Source organism: Drosophila nasuta, unplaced genomic scaffold (genome assembly GCF_023558535.2).
Source record: "Drosophila nasuta strain 15112-1781.00 unplaced genomic scaffold, ASM2355853v1 ctg78_pilon, whole genome shotgun sequence".
NCBI lineage: Eukaryota > Metazoa > Arthropoda > Insecta > Diptera > Drosophilidae > Drosophila > Drosophila nasuta.
Genome location: NW_026869618.1, coordinates 23,736 through 45,110, shown reverse-complemented (window position 1 = coordinate 45,110; position 21,375 = coordinate 23,736). Strand labels below are relative to the sequence as shown.

General features: G+C 38.3%; 1 protein-coding gene across 2 annotated transcripts; it reads right to left on the bottom strand.

The window, feature by feature from the left end:
* Positions 1-899: 899 nt before the first annotated feature.
* Positions 900-20,647, bottom strand: LOC132798059 (uncharacterized). 2 transcript variants are annotated; one of them, XM_060809775.1, is made up of 4 exons: positions 20,552-20,647; positions 1,716-1,871; positions 1,525-1,635; positions 900-1,069 (listed from the first exon to the last, which is right to left on the bottom strand). In XM_060809775.1, exons 1-4 carry the CDS (start codon positions 20,561-20,563, stop codon positions 950-952), a joined length of 399 nt encoding a protein of 132 aa, XP_060665758.1. In that variant the 5' UTR covers positions 20,564-20,647; the 3' UTR covers positions 900-949. The 2 variants fall into 2 exon arrangements, with proteins under 2 accessions (XP_060665758.1, XP_060665759.1); XM_060809776.1 differs by lacking the exon at positions 900-1,069 and adding an exon at positions 1,215-1,464.
* Positions 20,648-21,375: the final 728 nt, after the last annotated feature.

The following is a 21,375-nucleotide window of genomic DNA, read 5'->3' as shown; positions in this document are numbered from 1 at the left end:
ATGATAGTTTAGTTAGTCAATGCATAAGAAGTTTGTCAAGACAAACGAATTAGTTGATTGTTTTCCAAATTAAATGAAATGTCACAAAGAATTTCCCTAAATAACCTAGTAATACAAGCTCAAATGATCATGGCATTGTCAGCCACAACAATTTTGGCACGCTCGGAAGTAAACAAAATTTTTACCGCGCAGATTGCGCAGAACAGATTGATATCTTGTTAATGCATTGAACATGAATGAAATGTTTCCATTGGGACAGCTACAGTCGGGTATGCTCGACTGCGAGTTACACGTTACCCACTTTGAATAAAATGTATCATACGGATATACCGCAATAATATTAAAATCAATAAATATGTAGCATAGAGTGCAATTAAGACCCATAGTAATAAGGCGTTTTCCTATACAAAAATATATCTTAAACTTCCTTCTTTAAACTTCCACAATTTTTATTTGATAGCAACCAAATTTTTGGAATCAATAAAGACTATTGGTATTAGTGTATGTAACAGAAATCGCATGTGCAGAAATTTGAAACAAACTTGATATGCGTGCAAACATTTCAAAAAATTCGATCGAATATTTTTGGCCAGGCTATTGCCGGTGCTGGCAACTTAATCCCAGAGCACCAATTTGGTATTAGGAGTCAACATGGAACCCCAAAGTAATGCCAAAGAATCTCGCAAACGATATTGAGTTCATTTAAACGATATTTGAGTGGCATTTTGGCTTGCTTTACAAGCTCAAGTCTATGCTACCAGCTCCATTCTTCCTGCTGCTAAAATCTTACCTGCATAGGCGCCTATTCTTTGTTAGATGCGAGTGGGCTGAGTCCGAAATTTTTTCATGTAATTTTAAATTTATTATTGATTATTATAATTTATTACATTATTGGTTGATTCAATTTAATTTATTCGATTACCGCATTTTCTATTTCATATTTTCATTCTTAGTTTATTTTCATTCTTTCTGTATTTATTGTTTGATTACTTTCCGGAAAGAGTATCGAAAGTGCGTGGATGTTGTTGCGATGATGTTGTAGCATGTTTTGGGTTTGGTGGTTGCCAAGCTGAAAGTAAAACACATCAATTGGCATGTGCATGGATGGAAATGACACCAGAGAATTGTGCAAAATGTTATCTTTGGCTTCCGCACCAAGTCCTTTGGATTTACAGCGTCCCCGCACACACACCCCTCTCTCCCTCTCTCCCTCTCACCCCACCTTTGCCATGGCACAGTTCGTTTCGCCAAGCGTAACGGTTACAAGAACAGCAACAACAACAACAACAACGCAAAAACATTGGCAAAAAACAGAACCCATTTTAAATAACGGGCAAAGAGGGTGCTGTACTTATGCGCCTTTTACGACTTCTCAATCTTGTAGCAATTGCGTCATCATCCCCTGTTGCTTGCTGAGTGTTCTCGTCGGGGGTTTTGAAATGGACACTCCAACGATATTATTCCCTAAAATTAATTATTATAGATACTATTGACAATTACTATATTGTTAATAATTGTATGTACCTCTCTAGGACTTCTCTTCGTCGTATTTAGCTTCTTCTCATAATATTCTATCTTTTCCTCAGCTAGGGAAAGTCTTTGATCTTTCAAGATACATTCCTCTTCTTTCTTCATCTGCTCAGCCCTCAAGACATGATTAAAATTAGTATTGAACGAATTTATTAACATCGGAATGTATTAAGCTTTATTCGTACCAGCTTGACTTGCATGTCCTCTTTAGTTCTATTTAGATGCCTGATTTCCAGCTCAAGCTGGGTCACTTTCGTTTTATTTGCATCTATTTCACCACTCTTTCGGGATATTAGTGCTGACCATCCAGCCGTCAATAGGTCAATTTCGCTCTGATCTTGCTAAGTAATTAGAGGAAACAACAAAATATATATATAAGTGAGTATTAAATGTATATAAAATATCTAGCTTCATTAAAATCAAAAGATAAGATATTTACAAACATATAAATACTATATAAGGCAGGGTGCTCAAATTATCGCTGCCTCAACCACTGTTCTAAGTTGTTCTGGGTCCATGTTTGGTGAAGAAGCAACAAGAATACGCTTGCTCTTTACAATTCTGTTCCCAAGAACTCTAGTATGGCTATCAGAGTCTGACTCTGAATCGGTGCAATGTTGCTGAGGGGTTCTGTAGCTTGAAAACGGCGAGCTCATCGGCCCGAACGTTGAATGGGTACGGAAAATGAAAACAATCAAACTCATGAGTAGGCGACTGAGCGCAAAAACAACAAAAAATTCAACGGGTCGAATTACGAATGATGCAAAGTTAAAACTTTTTTGTAAACACAATGTGGCAAAAAGAAATAAACACAGTTCTTACTTAAAAATATTTTTTAATTCCAAGTTGCAAAATTTAATGAAGCAGTTTAACTTTTTGATTAGTTTGATTTGCTTAGCAGACTTAAAAACTTTGCTAAAAAGGAACTCCACTTACATGACTTGTTACGAGAATTTTATAGGGTAGGAAAGGGTATATTTCCCGCGCAGCAGTCACTGGTTTGTTGTTGTTATAATGGGGTAGGCTTCCCGCGCAGCAGTCACTGGTTTGTAGTTGTCGTTGTTTTTTTATTTTTAGCGTTTGCTGTTGTTTTTGTTTTTCTTTGTTTTATTGTTGTCACTTTGGTTTTACTTTTAGCGTTTGCTGTTGTTTTTGTTTTTCTTTTGTTTTTATTGTTGTCACTTTGGTTTTATTTTTAGCGTTTGCTGTTGTTTTTGTTTTGATAACGCGATATTAAAACACTCGTGGGTAATTAAAATTACCACTAGTTGGGCGCCAATTATTTGATTTGATTTATATCAATTATTTAATTTGATTTATATCAATAAATTAGTCGATGACTTTTACGCCTGAAATTTAGAAACTTTTCGTATAATTAAAAGGCGGAGTTTTATTTTAATGATTATTTATTAACAGGGCCGAAGTGCCTCTGTTCAAAATCGAATATACATAAAATCAATCAAGACAATCCCGCAACTTATGGTTACGAGATCGTTTCATAGCGGCCACGCAAATATGTCGTGGTTGCCGGCTATGCAACGACATCCGGTCAAATGCTTATTCAGCTATTTGGCCAGTGTCGTATTCGATCAGCGAACTCAGACCGTTTGTTTGTCTTAACTTATATAAACATTACGGATAGTTTCTTTAACAACTTTTTACACGTTGGACATTTTGGTTCACCACTGTCAGGATCGTTAGGATCATCGTTCTGTTCTTAATTATGAGCCAGAATTTGATCCCAACATGCTGCACAAACATTGTGAGGGTGCAATTTAAATTTTAAAATTGCATTTGCAAATTCTGGCCATTTCACGATATATAAACATATCCTGCTGACTAATATCGATTAATCGCATATTACATATCACTTAGTCGAGTTAGCAGCCCTTGACAGTAATTTACCATTCACACAAATAAATTACAGAGATTGATCGAATAATTGAGATCAACTCTGTGTAAGCTCAATATTCGAATATCGAAGAGACATTGGAAGAAGAAGAAATTTTTCTTTTCCGTTTCTGGTACCAAGGCGCGTGGACCATTTTTGCAAATTTATTAATGCAAATTTATGTATGTATAAAAACTCAGCAAATCCAGCGCTGAATTTTATCGAAGGAAAATTTTCTCCATCTGCGTGGACATAGCCACCAGAGTATTGTTTGGATAATTATTAGGTACGTAGGTTACATAGGCATATACATATTTCTAATAAGAAATGTTTTTAGGCATTTGCAAGTTAGCGCGGCGTGGGTTTATAAACGTTTAGAAAGCGTTTAAACAGTGTGGCCACCGTCACATAGTATTTTCACCTGCGCATTATCGGCGCGCAAAGCTGCTGCTGGAGTTACAGTGGGCATATACATAAGCTGAAAAGCAAAGAAGATTGCCACTGTTCCTACCGGTGCTGCCCCATTGGGCCGCACTCAAATTGTTAGCATCGGCTAACTGGAATACAACTCAGCAAGCGAATTAGTGCCATAGCAGAGGATCGGCTCGACTCATACCGGTGCTGCCCCATTGGGCCGCACTAAAATTGTTAGCACCGGCTAACTTGGACTAATTCGAAAAGCGAAAAGCAGTCGAGCAGAGGATCGACACGTCTCCTACCGGTGCTGCCCCATAGGGCCGCGCCAAAACTGTTAGCATCGGGTAACAGGGACCCCATGAGCCGTTCAGAGGAGGGATAGAGCATAGTGCTGCTTCTATGTTCTGAACAGTGATGCCCCATAGGAGCATTACATGATTTGTCGCCGTCTATGAGGATTTTCCGCGGCTAATAGCCATAACCTGTTTGCCGCTAATTAATTTGTATAATTGAAAAAGTACTGGTATTTGCATTAATGTTAAATTAAAATTAATGAATTAACGTAGCTTTCTTATTTCTTGTAATGTACATAGTTTTATAAGTACATGGTATGGTATGTAGTCGTTATTCAATACTGTTAACATTATTCTAATTCTCTTTTGGAAGTTCACACAGCAAACAAACATCATCTCATCAACAAAATAAAACACCACACACACATCATTCATCATCAGGCCTGATCATCAGTGAGTTGTGTACATCTATATAAAACTAAAAGTATGTGAGTACGGCTTGGCCGATAATTGCAAATTTAATAATGTCAACAGTATAACACATGCCATATTTACCATTGTAGTATTGTATATATAGTTGTTTAGTACCGTAAATATTAAGAAAAGTTACAGGGTATTGACCGCCCTTGAAAATGAGTCCAATTATGAAATCTTAACGTAATGATATTATTGAAAATGAATTAAATTAAGCCATTCGGGCAACTGAGTATAGTTGTGTGTGTCATAAATCAAACTATAGAAAGGGTAAAGACCCTAATGGGCTTTACAGGACGGGAGGGTATAGAAGAGTATCCATGACATCTAGGATCTGCGACTTTTAGGCTTGTTCGTATGTCAATTCAGATTTTGATGTTTAAGATATCGATACACTCTGCTTACCTCTTTTAATAATGTAACCTCAGCTCCTATAGATAACACAAACCCACCCCATTTGCCCTGAGCAACAGTCGGCACCCGTAAGCAGAGTACGTTATCATAGGCTGTGTATAATCGGTTTGTTACATAATCAAATAGCGCCCGAACGTGGAGCCAAACAAACTCGAGAGGCGTTTGTTACATAATTAAATGGCGCCCGAACGTGGGGCCAAGCAAGCTCGACATGCTAGATATGAAAATAAAATAAAGTATAAGGATTTCCGTCCGAGGCATGTTAGCAGTTTGACCTGCACTGCAATAGTACCCCTAAAACTTTAACGTTCAATTGTTTGATTGCCTGGAATATGCAGGAATTCTGAATATTTGGATCCTGACCACAATCAAACATGCGAATTAGACCCCTGAAGTAAATAAGATTTAAGTTCACCTCGGATTGATAGTCTGACTAATTAGCGGAACTATACCAGGGAACTATTATCTGATTACAACAGTGTTGTTTCACTTAAGATCGAGATTGTTCTGAATGGAGCGTTTCGTCAGTTCCTCTCTTAAGAAAACATCGAATCCTGACAGTTCTCCACAAAAAGGAAAAACTAAATTGATATCTTTTACGGGCAGAATACGGCATCCTATTTATAATTTGACACACCAATTGTACAAAGGATAAGACCCAAAATTTTATGATTTATATTGATTACCGAGTTTATCGTATTGAGTATCGTATCTTATTATCTTTCTTTTGGTTTATTTTTCCCGAAATTACCGGTTGGTTTGTTTAGTTAAGTTAATTTCTTTTGGAGTGAAGTTTTTGTTGCGTCAAATATGGCAGTTCGACGTAGCCTCGATAACTTGTTGGGAAATCCACCACGCGATCCGCAGTCGAGCTGTAGTATTTGTAATGACACTAGTAGTCTAACTGAATTTGCTGAAACCTTATGTAAGCACAAATTTCATCGACAATGTTTGACAACATGGCTGAGTGAAAATGAAACATGTCCAGTCTGTCGACGTGCATGCTCGCGCAGTCAGTTAGATGATATAGCGAGTGTTCCAATAGAACCCAATGAGCCATCCTCCAGAAATGCTAGAATTAACAATCCAAGTATCAACACGGGTGCAGTGCCCAGAAATCGGCCAAATACAAGGTGAAACCCAAGAATAAATACTGGAGTGAATCAAAGGGCGAACACATCAGCAGCGGTTCGAGTAGATCCGGCTGAATCAAACGGCATATCGGAAGAACGTGTTCAACAATTAATATCTAGTTCATTAGAGACATATCGAGTTAATATGGCAAAAGTTTTAACGGACGTGATCCGTTCAGCCATACGAAACTTAACTATTTCTGGAGTTCAACAAGAACGTCCGGAAGAACCTCAGCTAGAGTGGGACGTACCAATGCCTCCCATATTCTCTGGCAACAACAATAGAAGAAATCGACAATTTACAATCCGAAATGATAACTCACCAATTCGTCGTAATTCTACTGATGAACGCTCAGATAAAACTTCAAATGTGATATCTAACTGGCATATCAAGTTCAGTGGCTCTGGCACAGACATTTCTATTGAAGATTTCATTTATAGAGTAAGTTGCTTAACCGGGCAGTGCTTGAATGGTGATTTTGATCTTCTCTATAAATACGGTCATATTTTGTTCACGGGGACAGCCTTAAACTTCTTTTGGCGTTGTCACCGAATGGAACACGAGATGAACTGGTTCATTTTGTGTACTCGTCTACGAGAGATATCGAGATCAACGCACCGATCGAGATATCAAAGATGCGATGCGTAGGCGTAAACAAGACCGTAATGAATGCTTTGATGATTTCCTCGATGCAATGGTATCCATCGCAGATGGTTTACGCAATCCTTTATCGGATGAGGAAATAGTGGCAGAAGTGCGAAACAATTTAAAGCCTGAGCTGTATCACGAGCTGTTGCACGTTAACACAGTTACATTGGCAAGTTTGCGTCGAGAATGTCATAAGCATGAAAACTTCTTTACCAGTAACAAGCTTAAGCCGATGACCACATCTGGTTTCCCTAGACGCGCAGTAAATGTTATTACGCATGAAGATTCTGATTTCATTCCGGAAGAAGAAATTACATAGTCCAACAGTGTGTATGCGGTAAAAATATCAGACAAGATCAAATGTTGGAACTGTGATGGGTTGGGTCATAGATACCAAGACTGTTTAAAGCCTCGTAGAGTGTTTTGCTACGGTTGTGGTGCTTTAAATACATATAAGCCGAAGTGTGGTCACTGCAATTCGCATCCGGAAAATGCACTACAGGATGTTCGTCCCAATTAGGTAACGAATATCCTCTCAAAGCCTCGGATCCACTAACGACGAACACTACTAACCCAACACACTTGTCACCTTCGATTAAAGATCGTAAATCTAGATCTTCCAAACGCCTCTAAGAATACTGGAAGTCGAAGTGTGAATTAAAATATTGCACAGTATGGACCATTACTTATACCAAACAAGATAATCGACCATTTATTAGAATTGACCTCCTTGGCAAGCCATGGTTTGCGTTGCTGGATAGTGGAGCAAATAAAAGTATTATTGGCGGAAGTCTTGCTAATCGTATTATCAATGAAAAGTTGAAATATCGTAAGACGACTGGCAATGTTCGAACAGCCGATGGTCAAAGACAACATATAATTGGACGAATTATCGCCCGACTGATCTACAACCATTCCCCATTTGAAATCGATTTCGTTATAGTACCTGATATTAAGATTGATGTCATTATCGGAAACGATTCATGGACAAAATTAGGTATTACAATTGTCCAAACTCCTCCCGGAAATTAAATGAAGCAACTATAAAAGATGCTTATCCAATGCCCAATCTAGAGGGTATCTTAAGTAGACTCTCCCAAGTGCGTATATCTCCAAAATAGATCTTAAGGATGCATTTTGGCAGATCGCATTGGAACCCCAATCTCGACTTAAAACCGCATTTTCAATTACTAATCGTCCATTATATCAATTCAAACGAATGCCATTTGGATTGTGCAACGCACCTCAGACCATGTGTCGATTAATGGACCAAGTAATTCCATACCAGTTGAAACCTCAAGTTATGGTATATCTCGATGATTTACTGGTAATGTCTTCTAATTTCGAAGAGCATTTAGAGCATTTAGCGTTGGTTTCGGAGCGACTGCGAGGAGCAGGTCTCACAATTAATATCGAAAAGAGCCAATTTGGTTTGGTTAGAGTGGAATATCTAGGATATATAGTAGGTGAAGGTACTTTACAGGCTAATCCCAATAAGGTTCGAGCTGTACATGACTTCCCGGTCCCCAAAACACAGAGACAACTCAGAAGGTTTGTTGGCATGACCGGTTGGTATCAACGTTTCGTTCCACAATACTCTGCGGTTGTTCATCCTCTAACTGACTTATTGCGTGGCAAAAGCTTAATTTGGAACACAAGCGCTCAAGAAGCATTTGAGCTTATAAAAGTAAACTTTGCACAGCACCGTTATTGGTTCATGCTGATTATGAAAAACCTTTTATCGTGCAATACGATGCGTCCATTGACGGCATAGGTGCGGTATTAGCTCAGTGCGATGAAGAAGGTGTTGAACGGCCAATATCGTTTATATCGAAGAAGCTCAATAAAGCTCAGAGAAATTATTCAGTGACCGAATTAGAATGCTTAGCTGTCGTTCTAGCCATACAACGGTTTCGAATGTATATAGAAGGACATCAGTTCAAAGTAGTTACCGATCACGCGAGTTTACGGTGGCTCATGAATCGAAAAGATTTGAATGGAAGATGGGCTATTAAATTGCAAGGGTTTAACTTCACTATAGAACATAGAAGAGGTTCACAAAACGTCGTGGCAGATGCCCTGTCCCGTTCTTTTGAAGACGCTGATATAAATGCCGTTGAAGTTGAAATCGTCCCTGAAATTAATTTAAATTCAGATGCTTTTCAATCTTCAAACTACCAAGCCATGAAAGCAAAATATATTGCATTAAATTTACCGGATTATAGAATAGAAAACGGTTTCCTGTATCATCGTATCTAATGGTCACCCGGACCATGATGAATCTAATTGGAAATTAGTCGTTCCTCTCGAGCTACGCACCAGTGTGATGGAAGCTGCACACAATCAACCATCTGCTTCACATTGTGGCGTTTCAAAATGTTTAGATCGGATTAGACAGAAGTTCTTCTGGCCTCGTATGGTTACAGATGTACGCGATTACATTGGGAAATGTGATTCTTGCAGGACCTGCAAATATCCAACTCACGTTCTCAAGCCACCAATGGGTCAGCAGATCGTTACTGAGAGACCTTTTCAAAGGTTATATTTGGATTTTATTGGACCCTTTCCAAGGTCGAAGCGAGGAAATATTGGCATTTTCATCATTTTAGACCACTTTTCAAAATTTACATTTTTAAAAGCGGTTAAAAGATTCACATCGCAGATAATCATCACTATATTAAGTGATATATTTAACTGCTTTGGTGTGCCGGAAGTTGTTGTCAGTGACAACGGCAGCCAATTTAAGGGTGGTGACTTTTCTTCCTTCCTTAACCAATATGGAGTAGCACACACATTCACTGCAGCGTATTCGCCTCAAGCTAATGCTGCCGAGCGAGTCAATAGAAGTATCAATGCTGCATTGCGATCATATTTGCGATCCGATCAACGTGATTGGGATCAATATCTGGATCGTATCATTGTGCATTGCGCTCCCATCTTCATCAATCTATCGCCATGTCGCCTTATTTAGCAGTATTTGGACAGCAAATGATTTGCCATGCGCAAGATGCTGCAAGATTAGAACGATTAGATGAATTTACAAAAATAGAAAAACCTAGAAAAATCGTATAACACCAATCAAAATAAGTATGATTTGCGTAGTAAAGTGCGTTCCTTTCAAATAGGCCAAGAAGTAGTCAAAAGAAACTTCAAGCTCAGCAACTTGGCCAATAATTTCAACCCAGAATCAAAAGCAAGATCGGCAACTCGTTATATCTTCTTGAAGATTTAGATGGGAAGGAGTTAGGCACTTTTCACACAAAAGATATTTGGTAAACATCAATTTTAAATTTTAAATTTGCATTTGCAAATTCTGGCCATTTACGATATATAAACATATCCAGCTGACTAATATCGATTAATCGCATATTACATATCACTTAGTCGAGTTAGCAGCCCTTGACAGTAATTTACCATTCACACAAATAAATTACAGAGATTGATCGAATAATTGAGATCAACTCTGTGTAAGCTCAATATTCGAATATCGAAGAGACATTGGAAGAAGAAGAAATTTTTCTTTTCCGTTTCTGGTACCAAGGCGCGTGGACCATTTTTGCAAATTTATTAATGCAAATTTATGTATGTATAAAAACTCAGCAAATCCAGTGCTGAATTTTATCGAAGGAAAATTTTCTCCATCTGCGTGGACATAGCCACCAGAGTATTGTTTGGATAATTATAAGGTACGTAGGTTACATAAGCATTTACATATTTCTAATAAGAAATGTTTTTAGGCATTTGTAAGTTAGCGCGGCGTGGGTTTATAAACGTTTGGAAAGCGTTTAAACAGTTTGGCCACCGCCACATAGTATTTTCACCTGCGCATTATCGGCGCGCAAAGCTGCTGCTGGAGTTACAGTGGGCATATACATAATCTGAAAAGCAAAGGAGATTGCCACTGTTCCTACGGGTACTGCCCCATTGGGCCGCACTCAAATTGTTAGCATCGGCTAACTGGAATACAACTCAGCAAGCGAATTAGTGCCATAGCAGAGGATCGGCTCGACTCATACCGGTGCTGCCCCATTGGGCCGCACTAAAATTGTTAGCATCGGCTAACTTGGACTAATTCGAAAAGGCGAAAAGCAGTCGAGCAGAGGATCAACACGTCTCCTACCGGTGCTGCCCCATAGGGCCGCGCCAAAATTGTTAGCATCGGGTAACAGGGACCCCATGAGCCGTTCAGAGGAGGGAAAGAGCATAGTGCTGCTTCTATGTTCTGAACAGTGATGCCCCATAGGAGCATTACATGTGCAGCCGCACAAGAGGGTAATAAAATCTGCGCTTATCTGTCAAGCGATCTGACTGACCTTCTTTTGTCCTTGACAAAACTTAGCAGAAACTTTTGCTATTTGAAGCCAAACTGAAACAAAAAGTTACATTTGATTAGTAAAATATTTGGTAATGGATGGAAATATTTGTTCTAACTCTCAGCTTAGCAATAAGCAGTTTGATTATGAAAAAATTCAACAAGTTGTTGGTAAATCACCTTTGGAGATAAAGTCAGAAATTATTAGTGATTTTGTGTATTATCCCTTTGTGTTCTGAAACTCAAAATATTAGTACCATAACCACAACGCTTACATTTACTAGTGCTACTAGTAATACAATTTTCACTATGGCAACTGCATCAACTACGACAATCAGCAGTGTTTGCTCTGCAGTGAGCATGGATAATAATTCTGCGAATCTCTCAGTGGAGGTGCTACAATTGTCTCTCCAACTGTCAATAACACTTCTGGATTTTCGCCTCCTCCATTTAATGATGCTGCTACCAAGTTGAAGGTTAGCCAAAAACATCTGTCGAGAAAGAGGAAGAAAACACTCTCACCAATTGGTAACTCTAAGAAGGTGCACAGAGAATTGTCATTTGGATCATCCACAGCATCAACCAGCAAGGCAAGCTCTAGGAATAGGTTTGCCTTACTAGACATGGAAGTCGACTTAAACAGTGACAGACATGTTGAAGATATCAGTAGTGCTGCAGAGGAATGCCCTACTAGCTCTATGGCAGCTATCCAAACAAAATTTATCAAATGATAATATGGAAACACATGACTCAGGCAATAGATCTCAACCTATTAATTGTGATAGTAATAATAATGCTAATGTTACTTCAAAACCACCGCAAATAGTTTTAAGTATTACAAACCTTAACGATCTATTTGATGTCATATCGGAGGTCACTAGTTTAGATAACGTACTAGTCAAAGTTATCCAAGGAGTAACAGCCAGAATTGTTCCCAAGGACTCTCAAACTTATAGAGCCATTGTTCATCATTTTGATAAAATGGAAATTGAATTCCATACGTGCCAATTAAAGGAAGAGAAGCCTCACAGAATAGTAGTTAAGGGGCTTCATCATAGCACACAAAATTGTTGCCAATTTTAAAGTTTTAGGCTTTGAAGCCCTTCAGGTGCATAACCCAAGATCAAGGTCTAACCGAGATGAGAAACTTAACATATTTTTTTATTAATATCAAGCCTTGTGCTAAAATTAATGATGTATATGATATAGCAACGCTTTACCGACAACGAATAAGAATAGAAAGGATGCGGAAAACATCGGAAATCGCTCAATGTATACGATGCCTAGAATTTGGCCACACAGCGAAATACTGCCGTCGTCATCCCAATTGTGCTCGTTGTGGTGAACATCACTTTACAAAGCAGTGTGTACGTCCACAACATCAACCGCCTACATGTATGCACTGTGGAGGGAATCATACGGCAAGTTACAGGGGTTGCCAGTGGTATCAAGATTACCTAAGACGATCTATGGGTTCGAAGAAGCAATCAACGCGACTACAACCACAACAACAACAACAGCAAGAACAGTCAGCTCGACAGCAACCAATTCAGCAAATGCCTAACCCTTCTGTCTGCAATAGTATAGGCTTATCTTATGCCTCAATTGCAAAAATGGAAATGGACAGGCTCAGCGCCGTCTACAAGTACATAACTCGAAGGAAATTACTGCACAACGCCAACAACAAAATGCTCTTGACGTTCAGTCAATATTGGAGCAACAGCAACAGCAATTTTGAAATGGCAGCAACAACTCCAGCAACAGCAGCAGCAGCAATTCTTTTGTGGCTACAGCAGCAGGAACAACAAACGCAAAACAAGTAGAACAGTCTACGACTTGAACAGCGGGAAAAGACCACCGCCGCTTTCACAAGCAAACCAGCCTCTTAAGTATCAAAGGCAATTCCATGTATCCACTGGAGAAGCCGAACAATTCGCGGATAATGAGTATCCGTCTCCTTATCCTGAAAAGACATCCGAACAAGACTACTACGAAGCTTGGGAACAAAATGGATCAATTAATCCATATGAAGAGGACGATCAGACCAATGAGGGCCACGTTTTAGAGACAGTCGATACTTCCGATATCCATTTTTAGATTGAACAGTTCTTCGTTGCCTTACTTCAATTGTGCTACGAGGGACGGGAAAATTTTCAAATTTTTAATTGACACCGGTTCTAATCAAAACTATATTCAGACAAATCCAATACAGAATCCGAAACTTAACGAAAAGCCATTTTTGCAAATTCCGTTGGAGGGCAAACTAAGATTACCCACCACACTCACATTAGTCTATTCAATTTTCCTGATCACCCAATTAAATTCTTCTTATTACCCACTCTTAAAACATTCCATGGTATCTTGGGTAATGATACACTGAAAAACTCGATGCGGTGATCGACGTAAAGAATGATATTCTGGTTATAAAAGGTAATTATAAAGTAAAGATAAAGCAATTGGCAACCCAGACAGTAAATCATATTAAAATCCGAACAGAACACATGACCGTATGTCAAAAGACATACTCAATCAAATAGTTAAAAACATACTGAACTATTTTCGGAACCTGACGAAAAATTAACATACACCACCGCGGTACAAGGACAAATCAGAACAAATACAGATCTACCAGCTCATAGCAGACATTATCCATACCCAGCCTCTCTAAGACCAGAAGTCGAGAAACAAATCAATCAGTTGCTCGATGATGGCATAATAAGACCTTCACGGTCACCTTATAATGCCCCAGTATGGATAGTACCGAAAAAGCAGATTCATCTGGTGAAAAGAAATACAGACTTGTTATAGATTATAGAAAACTTAATGCTATAACAATATCGGATCGATACCCAATTCCAGAGATTGGCGAAATCATCGCTCAATTGGGTAGAAATAAATATTTTACAGTGCTCGATCTGAAAAGCGGTTTTCACCAAATCCCGCTTTATCCAAAAGATATAGAGAAGACAGCGTTTTCAGTAAACGGCGGAAAGTTCGAATTCACCAGACTTCCGTTTGGCTTAAAGAACTCTCCATCTATTTTCCAAAGAGCTCTCGATGACATCTTACGAGAACATATCGGAACAAGATGCTATGTCTATATCGACGATATAATAATTTTTAGTAAATCTGAAGATGAACACACCCAAGATCTCGATAAAGTATTCTCCACATTAGCCAAAGCAAATATGAAAGTACAAATCGATAAGTGTGAATTCTTTAGAAATGAAGTTGATTTCCTCGGCTTCACTATTTCTAATAACGCACAGTGGGCGATTTGGTCCAGCGGCATTTAATTCAAATTTTCAAATTTAAAAATCCGTTAATATTTTTTCACATATCGATAGCAGATGCTTTGATTAGTCTTTTTGAAAGCTCTACGATCAGCTGATCATAGCTGTGATTTATGATTTCGCAAAGAGCTTTACACAATTTTTTCTCTTTGCGCGCATGGAATTTGAGGTCCTCGGAAATTTATAATTTTTGGTGAATTTGTTAGAAGTTTGGTTTTTATAATATTCAAGGTATGTATTTTCAAAAATCAATGTTTGTGACCGGTCTATAAATGTGTAGCTCATAAAACGTAGTGGTAATTCAGTGTATTAACAACTAGCCCGGATTAGCGTACACCTGTCTTTCGTGGAGTAGAACTTAATTTGTTCAACTAAGTCCAGTCTAACTCCTTTATTAGCCGAAAGTGTGAATCAGTGGCGTCCAAAAATGTGTAATATCAACTGCTATTATCTGCTAGCCTTGAAACTATGGTACTTTTAGACACAGTGTTAGTACCAAAAGGGATCTTTTTAGTATTGCACTCAGAAGTCATCCAATTTTTTTTGGCCATCATCCCATCATTTTTTCTAGATAAAGTTTATATATGAAATATGTTAATTGAAGTTCAAATAAAATAAAAATAAAACAAAATTTTAAATTTAAAAAAAAATTTCTTTAAAAAATTAAAAAAAGACACACAGACACACAGACGGACAGACGGACAGGGCTTAAAAAAAATTTTTTTAACTTAAAAATTCTATGATTTTTCTTTTTAGTATTGCTGATCAGTGAAAAAACCGACTGAAGATATCTATTTTAGTTTAGAAGTTATTAATTAAATGCCGCTAGCGGGACCAAATCGCCCACTGTGTAACGGGGTAAAACAAACAAAGAAAAAGTCAAGGCTATTAATAATTTTCCGGTACCAAAGACCTTAAAGGATTTGAGATCCTTTCTAGGGCTATCAAGTTATTACAGACGTTTTATTCGCGACTACGCCAAATTAGCAAAGCCACTCACAACCCTACTCAGAGGAGAGAATGGTCGTTCTTCAAAAAATATCTCTCATAAAGTAAACATAGTCTTTGACCAGAATTGTAAAATCGCATTCGAAAAAATTAAGAATACTTTAGTTTCGCAAGATGTAATTCTTGCATACCCAGATTTCACAAAAGAATTTCAGCTCACAACAGATGCTTCAAATTACGCAATAGGCGCAGTACTAGAGCAGAATGGCAGACCGTTCACTTTTATTTCGCGTACACTAACTAGCACTGAAGAAAATTATGCCACGAATGAAAAAGAAATGTTGGCCATAGTATGGGCTCTTCAAAGTCTACGCATGTACCTTTACGGTACGTCTAAAGTTATAATATTCACTGATCATCAACCATTAACTTTTGCATTAAGCAACAAAAATCATAATGGTAAACTCAAAAGGTGGAAAAGCTACCTCGAAGAGTACAATCACGAACTCAGATACAAACCAGGAACCTCCAACGTAGTGGCAGATGCCCTATCTAGAAATCCTCCAGGTGCTCAGATAAATAGCACCACAGCTACCATTCATAGCGACGAGAGTTCATCGCACAATCTTATACCTTGTGCAAACATTCCAATTAACGTATTCAAAACCAATTATTATTACTGACTTCAGATAAGGAATCTTACGAATTCGAATTACCATTTCCACAGTACCATCGTCATACAATAAAGAAAAGAGAGTACTCTGAAGAAGAACTGATAAAAATCTTAAAAGAAAGGCTTGACCCAAAGATTGTAAACGGCTTGCTTACTTCTGAAAGAATAATGGGAAAAATTCAAAATATTTACCCTTTTCATTTCAGTAGTTATAAAGTAAGATACACACAAACCCAAGTAGAGGATATTCCTTTAGAATCTGACCAGAATGAGATCATCGTCAAAGAGCATGTTCGAGCTCATAGAAACCCAATCGAAAACAAAATCCAAATTCTCAGCAAATTTTTTTCCCAGGATTAACAAAGAAAGTAATGGCTATTGCCAAGCAGTGCGAAACTTGCAAACTTTCTAAGTATGATAGGCATCCTCAACATGGGGAAATCCAACCAACTCCAATACCTACTTACCCTGGAGAAATTATCCATATAGATCTATACACTACACAGAAAACTTTAGTACTTACTGCCATAGATAAATTTTCAAAATACGCTCAGATAAAAATAGTAAAATCAAGAGCTGACGAAGATCTAAAACGCCCTACGGGAGGTAATGATGGCATTTGGCATGCCAAAGTTAGTCGTCATGGACAACGAAAAGGCTCTAAACGCAGCGTCAATCAAGTTCTTATTAAAAGAACAACTTAAAGTAGAAGTCTTCACGACCCCACCGTATGCTTCCACAAGTAACGGTCAAATAGAAAGATTTCATTCAACTATGACCGAAATCTTGAGGTGTCTTAAACGAGACGAGTCGACAGCCACTTTTGAGGACTTGATCTTTAAAACAGTAAAAGAATATAACCACTCAATCCACTCAACAGCGAAAAAGAAACCTATAGAAATATTTTTGGCAATCAATTTAATTCAAACCCAATAGAACTCGAACGCTTAAGAAATCAGATTAGTAATAACATCAGCAAAAACAGGAAGAGGATATATCTTATCACAATCAGAAACGAAACCCTATAAGAAAATATGAAAAAGGCGAAACCATTTTTATTAAAATTGACAAAAGACTAGGGTCCAAAATAACCCCTAGATATCGAAAAGAGATCGTAGCTAAAGACAACAATACAACAGTGAAAACTCAATCAGGAAAAATTGTTCATAAAAATAATATAAAACGTACTTTTGTCCACAGGTTTTTTGCCATTATGCTACGGATTGGCAACCGTATTAGATTACTCACACTCACAGCTAGTCCCGATAAAACAGGAATCGCCGCAATCCAGGAAAGCACATTTAAAATAATCCATGTTTTCGACATAAAAGAATACGAAGAGATGACCTCAAAACTAGAAGAGTCATTAAAGAACGTTAGCTACTCTCATCAATTATATCCATACTTAGAATATGAACTAAATATAATTAAAAACGAGTTACGTAGGTTAAGACCGAACAAACGAAAAATTAGATCCATAGATGCTTTAGGAACAGCATGGAAATGGCTGGCCGGTACACCGGACAGAAGTGATCATGAAATTCTAATAGCAAAATTGAACGAACAACTAGAAAATAACAATAGACAGGTAATAAACAATAAAAATTAACTGCAGGAATAAATGAAATGAGTCGCGTAACAAACGCAATATTAAAACACACTATAGACACTAATGATATTAAAGAAAATTTTGTATCAATTTTAAAATACAAACTTCAACTTCTAAAAATGACTTAAACAATCTAGTAAATGCAATAAGCTGGGCTAAAACCAACACTGTAAACTCAATTATATTATCAGAAATCGAAGTAAATAAAATAGAAGAAATATTAAGTAATGAAGAAGGAATGTTTATCAATATAGAAGAATTACTCGAATTTGCTAAAATAAAGATAACAACAAACGGCAATAGTATGCTCTATATGGTAAACATACCCCTAGTAGGAACACAACCATGTAACTCTATGATAATTAAAGCAGTTAAGCAAGACAATGTAATAAATGACATAAAATATAAGGTTGGCCAAAAAGTCTTGCGGTATTTTTATTGAATTTTCAATTGTTCATAAAATTGGTTATAATAATGCGTTTTAAGTCAAATATGCGCCGTTTTGTTCGATAACGAGTTCCCAACGAGATGCCAACTTCATAATGCCCCTCTTATAGAAGCTCGCTTTTCTATTGGCAAAAACTCGGAGAGCCAATTTTCACAGGACTCTCTTGTGGCCAATTTCCGACTACCAAGCTCGTTCGCCATGGACAGAAATAGGTGGTAATCACTTGGTGCGAGATCCGGACTATACGGTGGATGCAAAAGAACCTCCCATCCGAGCTCCCGGAGCTTCTGGCGCGTCACCAAAATGTGTGTGGCCTGGCGTTATCCTGATGAAAGACAATTCGGTCTCTGTTGATCAATGATGGACTCTTCTGCATGAGTGCTGCATTCAAGCGGTTAAGTACAGGTCCGAATTGAGCGTTTGGCCATAGGGGAGCAGCTCATAGTGGATGATTCCCCGCTAATCCCACCAATCACACAGAAGAACCTTCCTGGCCGTCAATCCAGGCTTGGCCACCGTCTGGGCAGCTTCACCGCTTTTCGACCACAACCGTTTGCGGTTCACGTTGTCGTAAGTGATCCACTCTTCATCGCCAGTCACCATCCGCTTCAAAAACGGGTCGATTTTGTTGCGATTGAGAAGCGATTCGCATGCATCCATACGGTCAAAAATTGTTTTTGCGTCAAGTCGTGTGGCACCCACACTTCGAGCTTTTTAATCCAAGCTTCTTCAAATGGTTTAAAACGGTTTGATGACTCATGCCCAGCTCTTGGCCGATGCTACGGCGCTACTATGCCGATCTCTTTCGATCAATTTAGCGATTTTATCGCAATTTTCGACGACAGGCCTTCCGGACCGTGGCGCATCTTCGACCATCTCTGCACCAGAACGAAAACGTTGAAACCATCGTTGTGCGGTGAAAATTGAAACTGTATTGGGTCCATAAACTGCACAAATTTTATTGGCAGCATGAGTTGCATTTTGCCTTTACCGTAGTAGAACTGTAAAATATGCCATATTTTCTCTTTATTTTTCTCCATGTTTGTGACGCTATAATTCACGAACGAATCAAAACAAAAAAATAAATCAAACAAATAGCGCGTGAAAAGAGCTTTCCAAAAAGGTATAGCATGAACCGATGCGACGAATAGAACTAGAACTACGCGCTTGCAAAGACACCTATCGGAAATACCGCAAGACTTTTGGCCAACCTTATATGAAAACATAATAATTTGTAACAAAACTATTTACGCTATAATACAAGAATGTGAAACATTTAGTGATAAGACAATTTGTAATAAAAATAATGTTATTAATCTTAGTAACGACTCCTGCATAGCACCGCTACTTCAAAATACAAAACCACACTGCAAAGCCATCAACAATCAACACATCCCAAATCATCAGGAGATAGTGACCGGCACCATCCTTCTCAACAGCTTCAAAGGCAACATTAAAATCGACAAGGAAGAAATGGAGCTAGAAGGAACTTATCTAATACAGTTCCAAAACTCTACAGTCTACATCAACGAAGACAAGTACGAGTCAATAGAAGCAAAATACGCAGAAGCAACCCCCACTTTTCCAATTAATGGCCGAAAAGACGTTAACAGAAGAGGTTCTTTCGCTACAAATGCTGAAAGAAATCAACATCAATAACACTCGGAAACTGGATACGCTAAGAAGTGAGAGCTTTAAGGCAAACTCTATCAGCTTCGGACTTTTTGGTATCTTAGCGATAACATTCATCATAATGGCCATATGGATATGGAAGCTGAAATCCGCTCCAGAATTACAGAAGGCCACACAAGCACAAGAAGTCGAAACTCCAAGCAATGGAACGCGAAAACGCTTCTACATTGCGTCCGAGGACGTCCGCGCTTAAGGGGAGGAGTTAACAACAATGTTGACACAACAGAAGGTGGCTAAGTGCATCGACACCCGAAATGCACTCAGCCAATTCTGCAAGCTCTGCAAAGTCTGCAGAACATCCGCCACATGCCCTGGGTCAGCACATCGATCGTGGGACACTTGCGCAACGCGGGATCGCAAGCAGCAGCGAGTGCCACATGCCCTGTGTCAGCACAATATCCATCGTGGGACACTTGCGCAACCAGCGCCAACGCGGGATCGTCAGCAGCGACGGCAGAAGCGGTAGCGAGGTTTCATTATAAGAATTAGAATTGATTTAAGTTAGTTCCATTTTTGCAACACAATAAAGCAAATCGCTTTTTTAATAAAACAAAGTCAACGATTTGTTAATTTATATAAGGCATGGGTGCTCAAATTCATCTTATGGCAGTGCGTTTACGAACACAGACACCAGAAAACGTGCACATATGTATGTAGCGGCGCACTACCCATAAGCACAGGGCATCTACAAAAACAAAAGTGCACTCAGTGTATAGGCGTTGAGCAGTGCTCAATGAGCACCCCTGATATAAGGATACCGATGTATAGTATTTACCTGAGTCAACATTATTCTATCCCCGTTTGGTATTATTTGTTCTCAACAAAATTCACAAAATTCTTAACGAATATTTTTGAGTCAAAAGGCACAGCTTATTTTCGATATACAAATAATAGAATATGTATATCGACTTAATTATAGAGTTGCATTCGGTATTTATTGACGGAGTAATAGGCGCTATATATTTTTATAAAATGATTACGTAATCATTGTCCAATACCCCTCCCTCCTCATGTAATTAAACATAATCACTTCCTTGACCCCCAACCCCGGCTAAGTGATTACGTAATTAATGGACAGCGCCTAACGGAAAGTATGTTAGGTAACTTTCTGATAAATGGACAAGCATCATTTGATACAAGCTCAAATGATCATGGCACTTGCAGTTCTTTGGCTGATGCAATAGAGACAATGCATTGTCAGCCACAACAATTTTGGCACGCTCGGAAGTAAACAAAGTTTACTCACTTTAAATAAAATGTATCATACGGATATACCGCAATAATATTAAAATCAATAAATATGTAGCATAGAGTGCAATTAAGACCCATAGTAATAAGGCGTTTTCCCTATACAAAAATATATCTTAAACTTCCTTCTTTAAACTTCCACAATTTTTATTTGATAGCAACCAAATTTTTGGAATCAATAAAGACTATTGGTATTAGTGTATGTAACAGAAATCGCATGTGCAGAAATTTGAAACAAACTTGATATGCGTGCAAATTTCGGAAAACCACCTCTGGAAGAACTTGGATATTTTCAGCGCCCCCACGTAAACATTTGGTCCTTCGAGCCAGGAGCTTTGGTCATTATCATCG

Coding starts and splice junctions, on each gene's coding strand:
- LOC132798059 (XM_060809775.1), bottom strand. Junction 1,636..1,715: donor AGGACATGCAAGTCAAGCTG/GTACGAATAAAG, acceptor AGGGCTGAGCAG/ATGAAGAAAGAAGAGGAATG. Junction 1,070..1,524: donor CGAAGAGAAGTCCTAGAGAG/GTACATACAATT, acceptor TTTTACTTTCAG/CTTGGCAACCACCAAACCCA.